The sequence below is a fragment of the Lepus europaeus genome, chromosome 19 (genome assembly GCF_033115175.1).
Source record: "Lepus europaeus isolate LE1 chromosome 19, mLepTim1.pri, whole genome shotgun sequence".
NCBI classification, from domain to species: domain Eukaryota; kingdom Metazoa; phylum Chordata; class Mammalia; order Lagomorpha; family Leporidae; genus Lepus; species Lepus europaeus.
Window position 1 is genome coordinate 71,694,233 of NC_084845.1, and position 19,173 is coordinate 71,713,405.

General features: G+C 70.0%; 2 protein-coding genes across 2 annotated transcripts; both read right to left on the minus strand.

The window, feature by feature from the left end:
* Positions 1-761: 761 nt before the first annotated feature.
* Positions 762-10,740, minus strand: SNAI3 (snail family transcriptional repressor 3). Its single transcript, XM_062176054.1, has 5 exons — positions 10,665-10,740; positions 7,562-8,182; positions 6,678-6,851; positions 1,180-1,231; positions 762-1,020 (listed from the first exon to the last, which is right to left on the minus strand). Exons 1-5 carry the CDS (start codon positions 10,738-10,740, stop codon positions 762-764), a joined length of 1,182 nt encoding a protein of 393 aa, XP_062032038.1.
* A 3,368-nt stretch (positions 10,741-14,108) lies between these two features.
* On the minus strand, positions 14,109-19,171 carry RNF166 (ring finger protein 166). The gene is made up of 6 exons (XM_062177225.1): positions 18,968-19,171; positions 16,550-16,706; positions 15,670-15,782; positions 15,434-15,548; positions 15,259-15,366; positions 14,109-14,781 (listed from the first exon to the last, which is right to left on the minus strand). Exons 1-6 carry the CDS (start codon positions 19,120-19,122, stop codon positions 14,716-14,718), a joined length of 714 nt encoding a protein of 237 aa, XP_062033209.1. The 5' UTR covers positions 19,123-19,171; the 3' UTR covers positions 14,109-14,715.
* Between the last annotated feature and the right edge of the window lie 2 nt (positions 19,172-19,173).

Consider the following 19,173-nt stretch of genomic DNA (forward strand, 5'->3'; position numbering starts at 1 on the left):
GGGCGTCTGCGCAGGCGCCCAGCGTACACGGGGCGGGTTCTGCGCAGGCGCGGGGCGGCGGCCTTCCGAGGGGTCAGCGCGTGCCGGGGGCCGGGGTCTCCTGGGGCCGCTGCGGGGAGGCCGCCCACGCCGGTCGGCACGGGCGAGGCGCGGGTTCTCGCGTGGGTCGAGGCCGCCGCGGTCGGTCCCGCGTCCCGGTGGTGTCTGCTCGTGCGCGCGCATGGGGCGGCGGGGGCGAGCTCGGGTGTCAGGGCGGGGCCTGGGGGCCGGGGTGTCCGCGCACTTAATTATTTGTTTTTTTAAGATTTATTTGAAACACAGAATTAGAGGTAGAGCCAGAGAGACAGGTCCTCCATCCGCTGGTTCACCCCCCCCCCCCAGCCACAACGGCCGGAGCTGCGCCGATCCGGAGCCAGGAGCCTCCTCCGGGTCTCCCACGCGGGTGCAGGGCCCAAGGACCTGGCCAATCCTCCACTGTTCTCCCAGGCCACCGCAGAGAGCGGGATCGGAACTGGAGCAGCCGGGACTCGAACCGGCGCCCACGAGGAGCTGACTTCCGAAGCGCTCACTCCCTGAGCCGCCCGGGGGTGGACACGGCTGCAGGTGCCCCCGGGCCTCGGCCATCTGGGGCGCTGGGGTCCTGCTGAGGTGACCCTGGGCCCCCGTCGCCCACGTGGGGACCCAGAGCGAGTTCCCCGGGCGCCTGGGGAGTGGACCGGGCACGGGGCCCCTCTGGCTCTCGAGGGAGCGAGGGACACTCATCAGGCACCGCGCCGCGTGCCGAGACCCTGGACGCCGGGCGCCCACGCCAGCCGGCCCTGCTGGAGGCCCCGGGGTCCCTGGGGCTCCCCGCGGTGACAGTAGAGGCGCAGGCCAGGGCCCCACCCCGGCGGGAGCGCTCGGGGTCCAGTCAGGCTCTGTGCGAACCACGGGGCCTGCGAGGGGAGAGCTCTGGGGGGGGGCCGGGGGCCGGGGGCCGGGGCCTTGGAGACCACGGAGGCGGCGCTGGGCGCTGCAGCCCTGCGGGGAGGGGGCGGCTGGGGACGCGTGCTCGGGTTCGGCCCGGCCGCCAGGGGGCGCCAGCGTGCAGTCCCCAGCCCCGTGGCAGTACCAGGCGGAGGGCGGCCTGACTCCCGCCCCCACTCCCCCCACCCCGGGGTCCACCCAGGTGGTCCTCACAGAGCAAACACCCGGGAGCCGGGGCCAAGGACCCCTCTCACGGAGCGCGGCTCTGGTGGGCGGCAGGTCCACAGGATCAGGGGAAGGGGCTCCCTGGGCCGCTGCCTTCGGGCCCAGTCCCTCTGCGGTGCCTGGGGCCCGTGGTACCCAGGGGGTCGGCCGCTGTCTACAGGGACATCACCCCAGGCCGCACCCCACCTCACTTCTCCCTCTTTCTGCTCAACTCCGCGGCAATTTCTGTGTGGCCGAGTTTACTGCCCCCTCCCGGAGACCTGGCTGACCACACCCCCTCCCTGAGGCTTGCCTGGCCACGCCCCTCCCCAAGGCCTGCCTGGCCACGCCTCCTCCCCACCTCCTGCTGTGCCAGGCCTGTTTCCCACAGGGTCAGTCCTGTGGCTTGGTCAGGGAGAGCATCAGACCGGGGGAGTGGGTGGGGTGGCGGCGTTCAGGCGCTGGGATCCCAGTCCATGGCGTTTCCAGGTCCGGGAACAGCTTTCTGTGCCTTTTCTCCTGGTAAAATGTCCACAGCACGGAATTTATGCTTTGGCCATGAAGTGGACGCTCAGCGATGTCCGGCGTGCTCCCGGCACAGCGCCTGCTCTTTCTCGCCCCAGCCTGAGATCTGGGCCGCTGCACTGGCACGGACGGCTAAGCCACCGCCCGCAGCGCCGGCCCCCACGTGGGTGCAGGTTCGAGTCCGGCTGCTCCACTTCCGGTCCAGCTCCCTGAGAAAGCAGCAGCAGGTGGCCCAGGTGCTTGGGCCCCTGCACCCACATGGGAGACCGGATGGAGCTCCTGGCTTCCGACTGGCCCAGCCCTGGCTGTTGGGGCCGTCCGGGGAGTGAGCCAGCAGATGGAAGACTGCTCTCTCTGGCGCCCATGTGGGACGCCAGTGCTGCAGGTCGTGGCCTTGGCCCGGTCTCCGAGAGCGCAGACGTGCTGTGTGTGCCGTGCGGCGTGTCCTTTGTCATGGCCGATGTCTTGCGTGAGGTGCCGGGGTTACCCGATCTCCAGCCCGTGCGTGTCTGGGTCCTGTCCACCTCCAGCTCTTGGGGCCGGTGCTGCCTGAGCCGAGTTTCCCGACACAGCCGTGACCTCTGACCTGTGCTCTGGACACACAGCCCCACGCCAGGCTGGCCGCCCTGCCTCGCCCATGTGCTCTGTGGTCACCTGGGAGCCTCCCAAAACTCACCACCTGTGCCCACCAGGAGACGGTGGGCCCAGAGCTGAGGGGGGAGGGGAGGCTGCTCGCCCTGGACCAGTACCCCCCACGCCCCGTGGTCCCTACGCAGGGGCAGCAGCCCCTTCGTCTCTGCCCAGCGCTGGGGTCTCTGTCGAGAGTTCTGGTGGGTGTGTGGTCGCAGGGGGCGTCTGCTCCAGGGGCCAGGACCCTCGCGTCCCACAGCACAGAGCCTGGGGCTGAAGGCGGGGGCAGGCAGGGGTGAGGCCTCCATACCTGGGCTTCCCCAACCGCATGAGAGGCCGGGGTTGAGGTTCTGGCTCCCAGCTTCAGCCGTAGCCCAGCCCCGAGTGTGGCAGGCTTTTAGGCGGAGAACCAGCAGGTGGGAGCCCCCGCCTCTGCTTTGCTTCTCAAAGGTCTGGGGTCTGCAGTGGCCCCCGGTCCTTTGTGGGGTGAGCTCAGGGCCTGTGCTGGGCCGTCCGGACCAGGGCTGCCCGTGGCTTCCTGGAGCGGACGGGGGCCCCCACAGGGAGGGAAGCGGGACCCTGCTTGGCGGGTGGCTCCGGGCTCAGCGAGTCCCTCCTGCCATCGGGGCGTGGCTCCGCAGGCCAGGGGGGGGCCGTGTCCCACGGTGTCAGGCATGAGGTTTACGGCGGCCGCAGGGCTCAGAGGGAGGAACCTGGCCACGGGCGGCTGTTCTGTGCTCCGAGGCTGTCCCCGTCACTCACAGCACAAGATGGGCCTGGGGAAAGCGGGGGGTGGGTGAGGGAGGCAGCATGGCTGTCACCACGTGGCGGGGGCACTGGCACCCCTGTGGCATCGCCGGCCCCGACTGTTCCCTGAGGCCAGCGCAGGCTTGGCCTTGGGCAGGTCTGGTCCTGGTCCCTTTGCAGGTCTGCCCTCCCCAGGAAGCAGTGCAGGGGCAGCCGGCCCACCTGTCCTGGATCCAGCTGGCCACTGGCTGCTTCCTGCTGGGGGGGGGGGGGTTTACAGCGGGAGGGGGCTCCACTTCGAGGTTTGTGATTCCTGAGCTGAGGGTTCGTCTCGAGGACACGTGTCTGTGGCCAGGTGGGGTCCGGGGGCCTGGGCTGGACGTGAGGGAGCTGGCCGCCGTGGAATCGGGGAGAAGGGTGAGGAGGGTGCCTGTCCCTGGTGGGCCGTGGGCCTAGGGCCGGGTTCCCTGTGGTCCAGACGGGAGAGCGCCTGGGGCCCGGGAAGTGACTCCGCAGGTGCTGCAGGCACAGAGAGGGCCCGGCACGTGTCTTCTGCATGATTTCTCTGGATGGCTTGTCTCTCATCTAGCGGCTCACTCCCTAACCCCCACCCAGGTCCCCGGCATGCGTGGAGGGAGCCGAGCCTCCGTGGTTAGGAAGCGCAGGCAGGAGCCCGAGCTGGGACTCGGACCTCAGGCCCTGGGCGTGGGCCGCTGCCTGCCTTGTCACCAGTGATGATGGAGCCCTGGCCCCCCGGGCGGCCGAGGGAGGCGGGGGCTGTGCCAGCCCGGGGGGGACATTCCCGCCGCCTCTGTGCTGCCTCGCGCCATCTCAGCTCTGGGGAGCCACAGGAAGTCTGCGTGGTGCCGGCGGCACTCGGCAGGCAGACGTCGAGAGGGGTTCCGACGCAGGTCGGCGCTGAGCTAGCAGTCGGCTGTCCCCAGGGCGCCCGTGTGTGCTTGGTGTTCCCGGGACTCGGACTGGAGGCCCCACGAAGCAGCCAGCAGGCGGGAGCGGAGCCCTGTCCCCATGGCGCTGGCAAGGGTGGGCGAGGCCGGAGCAGCCTCACGGGCCTGGAAACTCCGGGCTGGCCAGGCCGCTATACTTAGGCACACGGCCTGCCCTCCGGGTATTCATAGTAACAAGTGGGCTATTTTCAAACACCCAGAGAACCCCCCAGAATATTCCGGGCCAAACTGGTATTTATAGACTCCCCTGTGCTCCTGGAAGCCAAGGCCATCAGCTTTGCACCACGGGCCTTCAGGGGAGGCGCTGCTCTTGGCCAGGACAGGGGGGTGGCGAAGGCCCAGGTCACCGAAGCCACGCTGGAGCCACGCTGCCCCGGCACACCTGTTCCCAGGAGGCCCAGCTGCGATCTCACTGCTTTTCCCATGAGTCAGGGGACTCTGGGGGTTCTTGAGGTGCTCAGGGCCATGCCCTGCCACAGTCTGCAGGGTGCCCTCCTGGGATGGGCCTCGGGGGGCTTCCCACTGTAAGAAGGGGCGTCCCCCGCCAGCAGCGCTCCAGTCTTCCTCTAGCCCAGAATCCTCACCCATCCCCAGACATGGCCGGGGCGTGGCTAGCGCACCTGCGTCTGCCCCCTAGGCTGCCTGGACAGTGGGCCTGGAAGGCCTGTTCCAGGGAGGGGCACCAGCTAGTCCCCAGGGGAACTCCCCACGCCCTCTGTCGGAACTGGAGAAGGCTCCAGGACCCCCAGACTCGTGAGCACCTGGGTTGGTTTGCCCAGCGAGGGGTGGCACAGTGGAGGAGGGGTGGACAGCGGCCGGCAGCGTCCCGCAGGTGCCCGCGCCCTCCTCTGCCCCCACGGCCCTGCCCCCGGCCGGCCCGGATCTGAGTGTCAGAGCGTTTTCCATGGGCTGCTACACGAGGAAAACATTCCGTGTTATTTCAGGCCTGTGAGACTCCCTTCCCCACGCCCGACAGGTGCAGCTGCCCCATTTAGCGCCGGCATCCAGGAATAGAACGCAGTTTACAATGCAGCTTCCGAAGGCACCTGATGCTGTCAGAAGCCCCAAGCCAAAGCCGCTGGCAGGAGCCCCAGGCCCGGCGGGAACCGGCAGGGGAACAGTGACCCAGGGGGGCTGGGCCCAGGTGCCGACCCCTCCCCACCTGTGACCTGACCAGGGGAGCAGGACGCTGGGAGAGGCGGCTCCCGGTGACCCACCAGCCACACCCGCTGCCCTGCGGCCAGTCCAGGCCTGGGAGGCGGTGCCGGGCAGACCTCTTGTTCTCAGTGGCCGCTGGGGTGACTGGTGCCCCCGACCCCAGCCTCCAGAACCTCAGAAGGTAACCTCCCTTGGACAGAGGTCCTTGCAGGTGGCCCCTTGCCCAGGGTGACTGGCAGGGGCGGGGGTGCTGGGCTGTGGCCTCCCAGGCAGGAGAGAGGCATAGCCTGGCCTCACCTCCCTGGGGAGGGGTCTCCCTTATGAGCCCCTGAGGGGCGAGCTATTTAATTAAGATCACCCCAGGCTGATCCTGCAGGTGGACTGGCCTGCCCAGGAGCCAGGCACTGTGTGGCCCCAGGGAACTTTCCCCAGCATCCTGGGACTGCGTGGCCCCAAGCGGTGCAGGCGAGGGCGGGGAACCCTGGGCCAGGGCCAAGGTGGAGCTGCGGACGGCAGCCAGCAGCCAGCAGCCAGCCCTCTGGAGAGAGGAGCAGGTGTCCCCTTGGGGAACCTGCTGCCACCACCCTCCTTGGCCAGGGCCACAGGGCTCAGCCCCTCACTGTCCTGGATCTCACCCTCCGGGTCGAGCCCAAGGCCTGTGACTTCCTGGGAGTGGGAGGCCCAGCCGGCTGCTGGCTGCCTGGAGAGGCCCCGGAGCTGGGCAGTGAGGGCAGGACACTGGGGCAGTGGGGACACCGTGGCCTGGGACAGGGCGGGCCAAGGTCAGGGACGCTTAATCCCTTTCAGACGCCCATGGTTTGTAGAAAGAAAAGCTACAGGTGGCTCCCATGCACACAGAAGCTGGGCACGTGGCTAAATGGCCAGGTCAAGGGCAGAGCCCTGCCTTCCCATGGCCCCGTCACGCCGGGGACGTGAGCCGCCTGCCCTGGCCACACGCAACGCCCCGCCGGCCCCCCCTCCGTGGCTCTTGCCAGTGGCGGCATCCGTGGTGCTCTGGCTCCGGTCTCCTTGCCTGCAGCCCAGCCTGCTCGAGTCACCCTGAGTTGGAGAATTTCTCGGGGTTCCCTGCTCCACAGACCCCGGGGATTGGGTGGGGACTTCATTACCCACCGTGTTTCCTGGGGGCTTGTGGGACCCTGAGGCCCAAACCCGCTGCTGGCCCTGCCCCAGCCAGGAGCCGTCCGGGGAGGAGGGAGGGCGTGCGCGTGCACAGAGGGCCGGTGGCCGTCGCTGTGTCCCACGGGGACCTGTTTTCCAGGTGCCTGGGGGACTGGGGCAGCGCCGCGTGCCAGCGCCACGGCAGGAGGTGCTGGGACCCTGTCCCGTGTCCCGTGGTCGTGGGCCGGCGAGCAGGTGGGAGACAGGGTCTCCGCCGGGGCTCAGGGGGTGGGCGGCTCTTCCCTGCTCCCGATCGTGCCCCTGGGCTGGGGCTGGTGGCGTCAGGCCCTGCCCTCCTACCTGTGCGGCAGCCGGCCTCCTCGTGCCGGGTCAGGAGGGACATGCGGGAGAAGGCCTTGGCGCAGCTGCGGCAGCGGTACCTCTTGGTGTCGGAGTGTGTCTGCAGGTGGGCGCGCAGGTTGGAGCGGTCGGCGAAGGCCCTGCTGCAGTGAGAGCAGGCGTAGGGCTTCTCACCTGGAGGAGGGCGGGAGTGACGCGCCGGAGCGGCTGGAGGCCCAGGGTCTCGCACCCCCTCGCCCACGCTCTGCCTGCAGCCACAGCCGTCCTGGGGCCCTCGGCACGGGAGCCCCGGCAGCTCTTCCCGCCCACTGGGGCCAAGAGGCAGGAACCATGGGGTCCTCGCCAGAGGCACAGCTGCCCCCAGCCCCACCCTCCGGAGGGTAGCGGGCAGGGTCGCCGTGCAGCCCTGGGTACAGCAGCCCACCGTGTGAGCCGTGCCATTCCCCTGCCCCTTCGTCTGCCCCACCTGCCACCCCCAGCCTGGGCAGGCTGCTCCGGCATTCCCAAACCCAGAGTCCCTGCCTTTGGCCAGGGCCACACTGCCCCCGGGGATCGCGGCCGTGAGACCTCAGAGGGCACACAGTGCTCAGGGCCTGCCCCCCACCCCAGGGATGCCCGTGGCCCAGCACCTGCGTCTGTGCCGCCTCTGCTGGCACCACGAGGACGGGGCCGTGAGCAGAGCCCTGACCCCACACGATTCACACTGGGGTCCTGATGGACACAGCTGCCCGGGGAGGGGACAAGCCCCGTGAAGAGGATGGGGCTGAGGCCGAGGCCCTGGGCGAGCCTCAGGAGCCGGGAGTGGCAGGCAGGTCCTCCCCTGGGGCTTCAAAGGGCGCGCAGCCCCCAGGGCCCCCCGCCCGGCCCCCGCCCGCGGGCCCTACCCGTGTGGGTGCGCAGGTGGCCCTGCAGCAGCCAGGGCCGGGAGAAGGCCTTGCCGCACACTGCGCAGGCGCACGGCAGCGTGTGGGTCCGCAGGTGCATCTTGAGCGCGCCCAGGCTGCCGTACTGCTTGCCGCAGAACTTGCAGGTGAAGGTGCGTCCGGCCTGCAGGGGGCAGTGCAGCTGCTGGTGCCTGGCCAGCCCGGCCAGCGTGTGGTAGGGCCTGCGGCAGTGGACACACTCCAGGGCCCCGGGGGCGCGGGCCGCCCCGTCCGCCCCGAGCCGTCTGCCAGGAGCCCCGTCCCCGCCGGGGCCCAGGATCGGGGGCCAGCGCGTGGGCAGCGCCAGCACAGGGGGCAGGTTGAGGTGGTTCAGGCTGTCTTTGAGGGGCACACCAGGGGCCCGGCTGGGCCGAGGGTCCACCCTGCCGGTCTCCAGCGAGTCTGGCCCGGAGGCCTCTGGAGCTCCGTGGTGGTGCAGCCCGCGGGGCAGGGCGAGGCAGGCCAGGGCAGCGGTGCAGGGCCAGGGCGCGGGAGAGTCAGCAGGCGTGCGAGGGGCGTCCTCGGCGGGCGTGGGGAGCGGCTCCACCAGCCCCCCACAGGCTGAGCAGGCACGGCTGGCTTCTGGAAGGTGAAGGGGAGAGAGGGCATGGGGTAACGACGGGCCAGGCCTGTGCGGTGTGTGCAGGGTCGCACCGGCCAGTCCGACCCGCCCTCCTGCAGGGTGCTCCCGGGAGCCGTGGGACGCAGGTGTCCACGTCCTGGGGTGTCCCGGTCCAGTCACGTGACATGGCCCCCCTGGGGCAGCGCTCCTGGGCCCTCACACACCTGGGGTCAGAGCACTTGGCAGGCAGGTGCCGCCCGTAACACTCGCCCTGTAACTGATGAGCCTCCAGCCACCGCCCCGTCACCCCTGAAGCGTCTCCTGGGCTCCGCCACGGTGGGGCTGGGGCCCCGGCTCCCGCAGCCCCGGGCGGACCCTCTCCTCCGGCACGTGGCTGTGGTCCTGGTGCACTCCGGGAACCCCGGGAAGCAAGCTGGTTTGCAGGAAAAGTTAGGTCTGGATCTCCCACAGCCCCTGGCCGTCCCCTCTTCCACGTGCGCTGTCGCGAGTCTCTGGCCTCTGCCCGGGCTGAGGCTGACCTGGACCGCCCGCCCCTCCACAGCCGAAGGCAAGGGCAACGGCTGAGACAGGGGCAGGGACGTGCGTGGTCCTTTCCCGCAGACGCCCCCCTCACTCATCACCAGCCTTGGCCAGGGCCTTGGCACGCCCACCGGGAGGAAGCGCCACCAGGACGGGGCGGGGGTCCCACACTCCAGCCCTCCTCCCCTCCCCTCGCCCCCAGCATAAAGTCCACACCGAACAGGTGGATGCTGGGGCACAGCCGCTGGGCTGCCTCCCACACTGTGTGTCCACGAGAGGGCCGGTTTGGGACCCAGCTCCTCTACTTCTTATTTATTTTTTTAAATTTTTTAAATAGGCAGTTAGACAGAGAGAGAGAGACAAAGGTCTTCCTTCCATTGGTTCATCCGCCAAGTGGCCGCTATGGCTGGCGCTGTGCTGATCCGAAGCCAGGTGCTTCCCCCTGGTCTCCCATGCGGGTGCAGGGCCCAAGGACTTGGGCCATCCTCCACTGCACTCCCGGGCCACAGCCGAGAGCTGGCCTGGAAGAGGGGCAACCGGGACAGAATCCGGTGCCCCGACCGGGACTAGAACCCGGTGTGCCGGCGCCGCAGGCAGCTGGGCCCCTGCCACCCACGTGGGGAACCGGACGGAGCTCCTGGCTCCAGCCTGGCCCAGCCCTGGCTGCCGTGGCCATTTGGGGAGTGAACCAGCGGATGGGAGCGCGCTCTCTCTCCTCCGTCATCCTGCATTTCAAACTAATTACTTTTTTTTTTTTTTTAAGTCGGCACATCAGGTTTCTGTGCTCCCAGAAAGGGTAGGAACAAGGGCTGGGCAGAGGAGTGGGCACCCCTGCTCCCGCCCCCGGCCGGCCTCTCCTGGGGAGGTCACCTTGTGTCAGGTCCATCTGTGAAACCCAGCAGGGCCTGAACCTTGGTCTGGAGGAGACCCTGCCTGCGACAGGAGCCGCCCCGGGGCAGGCCAGGGGTGGGGCCATCCTGGTTTTGGAAGAGGGAGACAGGAGGGAGCAGGGCTCTGCCCGCAGCCGCCCACCCATGCCAGGGCGAGGGGGGTGCGCTGGAGGGACTCAGCGGTGGGGCTGTGGCCGTGTGAGTCTGTGTGGCCACACACCTGTGTGGGCGAGCCCCCAGCGCCCTGCGGCCTGAGCACGCTGTCCTGCTTTGGGCTCTGTTTTGTTTTACCCAAAATTGATTTCGAAATGCACATTTGAAAGGCACGGCCTCCACGGCGCCACCTTGTGGCAGCTTTGGGCACCGCGCTGATCCAGGTGGAGTAGGCTCCCGTGGGAGTGAGGGTCGTGGGCTGGGCCCTCCTTCCCCCTCCCAGAGGCACCAAGGGCTGCCGCCCGGGGGTCTGCATCCCAAGCAGCTGCGGAGCCAGGTGGGGGCAGCATTGGCAGGGGGTGGGCGGGCTTCCCTCTGCGGGTCAGGCTCCCTGTGCACCGATGTTGCTGGGTGGGGTCTCCCCACAGCAGCCAGCGGGCTTCCAGGGCAGGGGAGGCCGGAGAGGGAGGCCTGGAGGCCCCGCGGACGCAGGAGGAGCCAGGCCCTGCTCTGGGGTCCCTGTGCTCTCCATTCCCAGCCACGATGTTTGGCGGTGCGTGTGTGGGGCCCTGCCCAGCAGTAGCCCCTCACCCTTCCTTCTGCGCCAGCGCTCTGGGACCACTCCCATACCTGTGGCTGGGCCCACGACCAGCGGACCCCCTCAACTGGGCAGTCACGGTGGGGGTGGGCAGCAGATCCCTGGGGACTGACAACTTCTCACCCCCCCCACTCCCTCCCGCGCAGGGCTGAGCCCCCTGAAGCAGAGAGCCAGTCCAGGGTCACTCCCCTCCCTCCGACCCCAGGCTGGGTCGGGCTCCCTGGAGCTAGCGAGCCAGCGCCTTCTCCGCCCACCTGGGACCCCCTGCCGGCCCCGCAGGGTCAGCTCTGGGCCGGGGCCGGGACGCCGGGCAGCCCCTACCTCTCTGCATCTCCAGCTGCCCGTAGTTGGGGACCCTGTGGCCCGAGTGCGTTCTCACCAGGAAGGAGCGCGGCATGGTCCCCTCCTGGGCGCGGGTCCCGACTGCGAGGCCCCCCGGCGCCCTCGGGCAGCGCCGGCCGGGCAGGTGCGGGCAGGGTCAGGCTCATTAGCATAGCGCGCGGCCTCCGCCAACCCGCACCCGGCGCGCGCGGGGCGGAGCCGCGGGCGCCACGCCCAGGACAGGTGCGCGGGCGGGCGGGCGGGGGCGCGTGGCCGCGGGTGTCCTCCCCACCGGACTTCGCTGGCGCGCGCGCCGCAGTCACACAGTGACCCCTCGGGCGGGGCCGCCCACTCGCTGAGGATTAAAGGGCGCAGTTGGGAGGCGGAGTCTCCGGGAACCCCGGATTTGGGGCGGCCTCCCTGGCCTTTCACCCCCTGCCTCCTCTGCCAACCCGCACGCCGGTACCGAGGGGCGCAGACCTTGGAGCTGGCCAGAAGCCGGGGGTGAGTGGCCCTGTCTGGCCGGCAAGGGCCCCCAGGGCTGCCCTCGGTGAGAGCAGGAGGCAGGGGCTGCCCCCTGGGATCTCAGCTCCACTTGGGGACCCTGGGCCGTGGCTGTGGGAAACTTCACAAAGGGGAGTCCTGGGCACGCAGCCGGCCACCTTCCTCCCCCTGCAGTTCCATGTGGTGGCCGGGCCCCTCTGGTGTGATCGTTTTGTGATACTGGGGGCCAGGCAGGGCAGTCTCTGTGGGCCGACGCCCCCATGGCCACCCTGTGCTGCTGGCCATCTGTGTGCCGGGGCGGGCAGGTGGGACCGTGGGTCTGGGAGGAAGCCGGGGGCGGGGGGTTACAGAGACTGCCAGGCCGAGTAGAGGGGCAGCGACTTCCCCGGTGTATGGATGAGAAAGTTAAGGTTCTGAGAGGCCGGGCAGTGCCCGCAGGGCCACCTCCTAACCCAGCGTTGGAGGCACAGATGCCCCCGGGAGCCCAGGGTCCACCATGGACAGTGACCCCAGAGGGAGGCCACCTTGCCCTTACCCAGCCTTGCTCTCCACCTGCGGCGCAGACGCCAGCAGGACCCCTGCGCCACCTGGGCGGCCCGTGGTCACTTGCTCTGCCCCAGCCCTGAGAAACCCCCTCGGTGAACCCCGGCAGGCGGCGCAGGGGTCCGGGTCCACACCTGGGCCTGCTGGGGGCCAGGCCCCTGCCCTCTGCCCCCCTCAGATGCCCAAAGAGCAAACGGGTTCCTAGGGGGCGTGGCTCGGGGGTCGGGGTTCCCGCGCTTCCTGTGGGGTCTGCTTGGCGGCTCACACCCGCAGGGAAGCGCCCGCTCACAGCAGCTGAGGCCTAGCTCCCCGGTGTGTGGACACAGCCCTGCGCGGGACCCCTAGGAACCTGCAGTGTCCGCCCCTGCTCAGCCCCCACTGGGCCCTCCCGAGGCCCCTGCACCCGCTGTCCTCCCCCAGCCCTGAGCTGGCACCGGGGGCCGCATGGGGCGCTCTCGCTGGAGCAGGGGTGCGGCCGTATGCGTCCTCACTTGGGCACCCCCGGGGCACCCGAGGTCACCGCCTGAACCCCGTGCCTGAACTCTGACCTCAGGGAAGTGGCCTGGTGTGAACACCTGACCCTTCCCACGCTACTCAGATGAACATGGAGGGAGCCGTGCCTCAGGACAGCCCCCGGAGGGGTAGCAGGGGCATTCCTGTGTGTACACACACGCTCATGGGTGTACGCGCGTGAACCTCGTGCTGTGCGCATGTGTGCGCGTATGGTGGCGCCACGCAGGCATACACATACGTGTGTGTGTGTGTACTTGTGGGCAGCTGCAGGTGCTGTCCCGGGCGCCGCTGACATGCCGCATCAGGGCTGAGCCCTGCCGGGTGGAGGGGAGGCCCGGTCCCAGCTCAGGCCCCACCCCCATCCCCCACGCGAGGTCCTGGGCACTTCCTGTCTGGGCCTGTGGCTGACCTGGGCCCCCAGCCTCTTCCCAGGACCTTCCAGGAGGTTGCAGGCAGCCCTGCCCCGGCAATGGCGCTCTGCCGAGTCTCGGAGGACAGGCTGGGGTGGCCGGGGAGGACGGCCCCGAGGGCTCCGGCTGCTCTGAGCGCTGGTTCCTGCGCCTTGTGCAGCAGCCAGCCCAGAGGAGTTTGGGTCCTGGGCAGGCCAGCATGTGCCAGCAGCCCCCCCCCCCCCCCGGCCGGGAGCCCTGTGGTGTCCCGGTGGTCGGTCCCCACTTGCTCCAGCCAGGGTCTGTGCGCCGGGAGGCGCAGGCTCTGGGTGGTGACCACCGGGAGCTTCTCCCACCTTGCCCCAGAACCGGTAGAGAGGCACATTTGTTCCTCAGGCTGCACTATGGATCCTTGATGCGGAGCCGAGCCCTGGCATCCAGGGAGGGGCAGGGGTCTCGGCCATCCCATCCAGAGCCCTGGTGGCTCAGGGAGCCCTGGGGGCAGCAGCAGAGAAGCCTGGGAGACCGGGCCAGAAGGGTCGCTGTGTCGGGGGAGGGTCAATGAGCTGAGGTCGCTGTTCTGGGGGGTCATCGAGCCGGGGGGGTCGCTGCTGGGGGCTTCACTGCTGGGGGCTTGCTGAGCTGGGGGTCAGCTCCTCCTCTGCCTGCCGTGCCCGTGGCAGGCGTGTGGCTGTGGCTGGATAAGGGACAGTGACAAAGTCCCCACAGAGACCTCCTCCGGTGGGGCGGGGCCCCGGGAGCAGCAGGTGCAGGGGGCACAGTGGGGACCCTGTGAGGTCCCGGGGGTTCCTCTCTCTGCAGCAGCCGGGAGCCTCAGGTGGGTGTCCCACCAGGTTCCGGGGGAAGCAGAAACTTGGGCGGCGTCTCCCAGGGGTGCTGGGCGGCCAGGGCAGAGCTGGCAGCACCAGGCTGGGGCTCACGGGGTCGGCTTCCCAGGCGCTGGGTGCTGCCCCCTCCTGGGCAGCAGTGGGGAGAGCCCCCGGCGAGGGCGTCTGCGCCAACCCTGCCGCTTTTCTTCCTTTACTTTCATATCTTATTTGTTTGAGAGGCAGACGGGGAGCGGCTGTCCTGGGCTGGGCCAGGCCAAAGCCGGGAGCTGAACTCCAGTTGGATGGCAGAGGTCCGGCACTTGGCCATCTTCCTCCGCGGCTTTCCCAGTACCGGCGCGGGTGTGGTGGGCAGGTGGCTCGAGTGGCACAACCTGCCGCCCCACGGCCCTGCTGCTGCGGTCGGACGCCAGCACAGGCCCTGTCTCCCCTCCACTGCAGCCTGGGCCTCCGGGAGCCAGCGAGGACCCGCCTTTGTGCACAGGAGACCCGTGGCTCTGCCGGCTGCCCTTTGGGGAGCCCCGAGCAGCTGGCCCACTGCCTGTGACATGTGGGGCATGAATGGGCGCTCCGCGGGGTACCAGGGGTCCACATGTGCCCGAGGCAGCGCCCAGCGCCCCCAGATGCAGTCACAGCGAGGCACCCGGGGTGCTCTGAACGTTTTATTTAAACCTCTTTAAAGACCGAGACCAGCTGTGCTGTGGACAGCAGAGCGTGGCCCCCCGCCCCTCATCCTACCACGCCGGGGGGCCGCAGTCAGCCACGGCCCCTGTCCTGCCCCTGGGGCAGCGGTGGTCGGGGCCCGGGGCTTCCTCCTGGGCCTTGTCACAGAGGAGGAGACCCTGGCTGGGGCCCTGCCCACAGTGGGCGTCCAGCAGGGCCCAGCTGCGGCCTCTCTGCCTTTCCCTCCTCCCGCCCATCCTCTGTGCTGCATTTTTGAGTATTTTTTTTAAAAAATATAATTTGTAAATGTTCCATAAAAATACTATGCTCCCTAGTCAAACACGGGTATTGCAACGTGAAGGGCAGCTGCTCTCGGCTCTAAAAAACGTGAGAAGTCGTCACACGCAGTGTAGAAAACGCAGCTCCTAGACCACGACGGCCAGGGCGGGTGCGGCCTGCGAGCACAGCTCGGGGCTGGCGACCCCTGCACGCCAGCAGCACGTCATGGCTTGGAAGAGCTTGGGCCGGCGCCCGCCCCAGGCCGCCTGCTCGGCCGGAAGCACCGTCGTCACCCAGCGCGGGCCCAGGCCCTCAGTTCTCCGACAGGGACAGGGCCAGGGCAGCCTGGAAGGCGGCCTCTTCGTCGATGCTGTAATCCTGGAAGACAGGACACGGGCCCCAGGGACACACGGGGCCAGATGAGCCCTGGCTCCCTCTCCATGCTTCCCTGACCCGTCCCTCGGGGCCCACCCAGGCCTCTGCAGGACGCTGGAGCGGCCTTTCCCAAGGCCCCGAGGGCAGTGCGGGGCCTCCTGGAGTGGCCCAGTGGTCAGCACTGTGCCCACAGCTGTGCCCAAGAGGGTGTGTGGGGGGTGGGATGGAGGCTGGCCTGAGGCTTTGAGACGGGTGAGCCAGGCCTGTGACCGACGACAACCTGTCCTGTGAGACCCAGGCGAGGGGCGGGGGGTTAGGGAGAGGCATGTGAGGCCCGGGCACACTCACTGACCCTCTGCAGGCTTGAGGGCCCTGAGTGGGGCCAGGCCCAGCCACTGGGGTCTCTGTCCCCAGGGCCTGCCCGTGGGCGCCCTCCAGTGGCCGTCAGGAGCCCTGTGGCTGCAGGTCGGGGGGGCTCACCACAAAGGTGTCGTAGGAGAACTTGTGCCTGTGCAGCAGGTGCTGCAGGAAGTTGGCGCTCTTGTAGCTGGGGTCGCCCCAGGGCATGGCCGAGCAGATGGGGCACACCTGCGGCAGAGGGCGGGCGTGAGGGGGTGGCCGGTGCGGCCCGCAGCCCGCGGGGCCCGGTGCTCACCACGCGGTTGGGGTCGCTGCGGTGGCTGTCCACGCAGTGCTTCACCAGCTCCTGCTGGTCCAGGTTGCGGGCGCCGCAGTAGGGGCAGGCGAAGGTGGACCTGTTGGGGACGTTGCTGGCGGGGGGGGGGGGGGGAGAGTGAGCGGCAGTGGGGGCCGGGGTTGGCTCCCACCACCTGAGCCATCTCTGCCTCGGCTCGAGGGGACCTGGCCCCCAGGCGCCCCTGCCCCGCCTACCTGGGGATGGGCTGGGACGTGGGCACCACGGGGACAAACTTGGGGCAGCTGGCCATCTGCTCCTGCACCTTCATGCAGGAGGTGACGTGGACGCGCATCTTCGCCAGGGTCACCTAGGAGACAGGGCAGGGGCAGTCCCAGGGGGCCGAGGAAGGACGCAGAGGTGGCTGTGCGCCTGCCTGGCCCTGAGACGCTCACAGCCCCGGGCAGTCTCTAACGGGGCTCCCCCGGGGCCAGGCACCTGCTGAGGCCTTAGCCTCTCCGGGGGCTGGCAGGTGGATGCACAGCCGCGTGGCCGGCTGGTCTCCGACAGGCAGTCAGGACAAGGGCTGGAGACAGCCCCGAGCCCGGGGAAGTAAACCTCAGGGAGCGGTCAGTCAGAGACCTGGAAGGGGCGTGGCCAGCTGTCCCCGGGCAGCGGCCGCTCTGAAGCCCGGCCACGCAGCACACAGAGGCCAGGCGGTGAGTGCCGCCCGTTCCCTCTGCACACTGGCCGGGGCTGGCACATGTGGACACACATGCTCCCACAGAGAGGAGAGAGAGGGCCCTGGTCTTTCCCACGCCCTAGGGGGACAGACAGGGTCAGTCCAGGGCAGGGACCCGGCTACCTGGCCCTCGCCCACTGTGGCAGCCCCTGCGGGCCTGGGCTCTGGGTCAGGAACAAGGGACACGCACGGGCCCACCGCCCACAGTGAGCATAGCAGGCACTGGGCCGCGGGGCCAGGGGTGGGCTCTGGGGCCAGCACGGAAGACGGGGGCTGCTGAGCCCCGACAGCACAGGCCCTGGGTGTGCGGCCGCAGGTGCTCAGCCTTCTGGGGCCCCGCGGAGATGCCCCACTCCCACCTCCCAGCCCCGCCCCCTGCACCACCCCTCCCCCACCTTCTTGCTGCAGCCCCGGCAGGGCGCCTTGCAGGAGGACAGCTGCTTCTCCACCTGGGCGGCCTTGTCCACCTTCTTGGGGTCAAAGGGCAGGCGGCAGAGCGGGCAGAGGGGGGACGGCACCTGCAGGCACGGCTGGAGGCACTCCCCGCAGAACCTGGGGGCACACGGGTATGAGGGTGGGGGACAGCGCCACGTGGGCCCTGCCCAGGGGGTGCAGTGACGTCACCAACAAGGCGAGAGCAACTGCCCGGCCTGGGGGGCTCTCAGGGCAGCCGGGCAGACGGGACTACCGAGCCCTTGGCCCTGTCCCCAGCAGCAGGACGCCTCGTGCGCCGGCGCCCACGCCACACACCCAGGCACAGCTGTGGGAGGACAGAGCTCCCCACACTCCCCTCTGCAGAGCGGGCAGGAACCGGGCCCAGGCTCCCGGCAGCGCCACGGGGCTGGTGCAGCTGCGGTGACGCCTGGCCCGGGACCGAGGGATCGAGGCCAGCGCGAGCTGGAGGTGGAGCTGCTCAGGCCCCACGGGAAGACAAGGGCTCGGCAGACGGCAGGCAAGGGGCGCGGGCGGGCGGCCCTGCTTCTGTGGGGAGCTGTCCCGTAGGTCCCCGCACACGCACGCATGGTGGACACACACACACAGTGGACACACACATGGTGGACACACGCACAGTGGACACACACATGGTGGAGACACACAGTGGACACGCACATGGTGGAGACACACACACGGTGGACACACACACACGGTGGAGACACAGTGGGAACACACACGGTGGACACACACACACCCGCACGGTGGACACACACACACGGTGGACACACACGGTGGACACACACACACGGTGGACACACACACATGGTGGACACACACGGTGGACACACACCCGCACGGTGGACACACACACATGGTGGACACACACCCGCACGGTGGACACACACACGGTGGACACACACACATGGTGGACACACACACGGTGGACACGGACACACACACACACACACACACGGTGCGGCCTCGCCGGGCACTGCGGGCGGCTGTGCACTCGCAGGGCTGCCCTGTCCCAGTATCTGCTCTGCCTCACCGAGGGCAGTGCTGGCGACACGGGGGCCACACGGGGACGGGGCTGCGGCAGGGGCTGACCCTCAGCTGGGGCACAGGCGTCCAGACGAGCCTTGCAAACACACAAGCTCACAGGAGGCGGGGGCAAAGGCGGGTCCAGCAGACAGCAGGGCTGCGGGGAGGGGCGCTGGCGCGGTGGGCATGGCTGCCTGAGCCGCTGGGCTCCGGTTCAACTCAGGGGGCGGCAAGGCCGCGGGGCTGTCCGCTCTCAGCCGCCGAGCAGCAGGACGGAGCCGTTTCCAGAGGAGGCACTCGGGGAGCTGCTCCTGGGGCCGCCCAGGGCTGAACCAAGCTGCTCAGGCCGCCAAGGAAGGCATCGGGACACCAGGAGAGCCACTCCACCCCGGCCTCCCACACGGGCACCGTGGACCGTCTGCAGAGGCCCTGGGCAGTCTCAGGGTCAGGCCCGGCCCGCCTCCTGCTCCTCGGTGGCAGTTCCCGCGGGGGGGGGGGGGGGCGCACAGCGCTCCTGGGGGCCTGAGCTGACGGAGGGGACCCCCGCCAGGGAGTCGGGGCTCTCTGCTCCCTGCAGGACAAGGACTGAGAGCTGCGGGCCGAGCCGCCCAGCACAGGCGGGAGAAGCCGGGGGATCAGGGCCTGCAGGGAGCCGCTTCCCGGCCGGGAGCCCAGGGCAGGGTGCGCGCTGCTGGGTGCAGACTGGCGAGGAGGCAGGGCGAGCCGCCGGCTCCCAGAGTGGAGGGGCGGAGCAGGACGCGCCTCCAGATGCCCGGGCGCACCCTCCCAGGAGGTCGTCCCCGCCAGAGCACGGCTGGCGCCCACGCTGCCTGCCTGGGGGGAGCGGGGCAGGCGCCCGCCCACCAGGAGCTGCCAGTTTGCAGAACGTTCTGAGGCCTCCCACGGCGAGGGGCACCCCGCCTCGCCCCGCGCCCCTGGAGCAAGTCCGACTTCAGCCAGGCCGGCGCTCCGGGGCGCGGCGCGCGGTGCGCGGTGCGGGAGCGACTGCGGCCCCGGCCCGGCCGCACGCCTCGGCGAGGGGCACGGGGCCTGGTGCCCGGCGGGCCAGCCCGCGGGTCCTGCAGGTCGTCGCACTGCCTCTCCTAACGTAGCCTCCTGCAGGACTGCCCACCGGGCTCCGGCAGCGCGAGCGCACGCAGCAGGGCCGCGGGGGCGGCCGCTGCCCTCCGTCCCCGCGGGCCGCCCTGGCCGTGAGCAGCCCCGGGGCGCTGGCGCGCCGGGACCGAGGGGGTTGGCCCCGGAGCCCGGGCGCCCAGGGCGGCGTGGACCCGACGCCCCGAGTCCCCGGGGTCTCCCCTCCCCGGGAGCGCGCTCACGTGTGGCCGCAGCTGCCGATGGCCACGGGCCGGTGGTACACCTCCAGGCAGATGGGGCAGCTGTACTGCGCCTCCAGGCCGCTGTCGCCGCCCGCAGGCCCGGGCGGAGGCTGCCGCTGCTGAGCCGAGGCCACCAGGCTCCGGAACATCGCCATCCCGGGCCAGGCCCGCCGCCGCCCCCCGTCCTGGCCCGGCCCGGCCCGGCC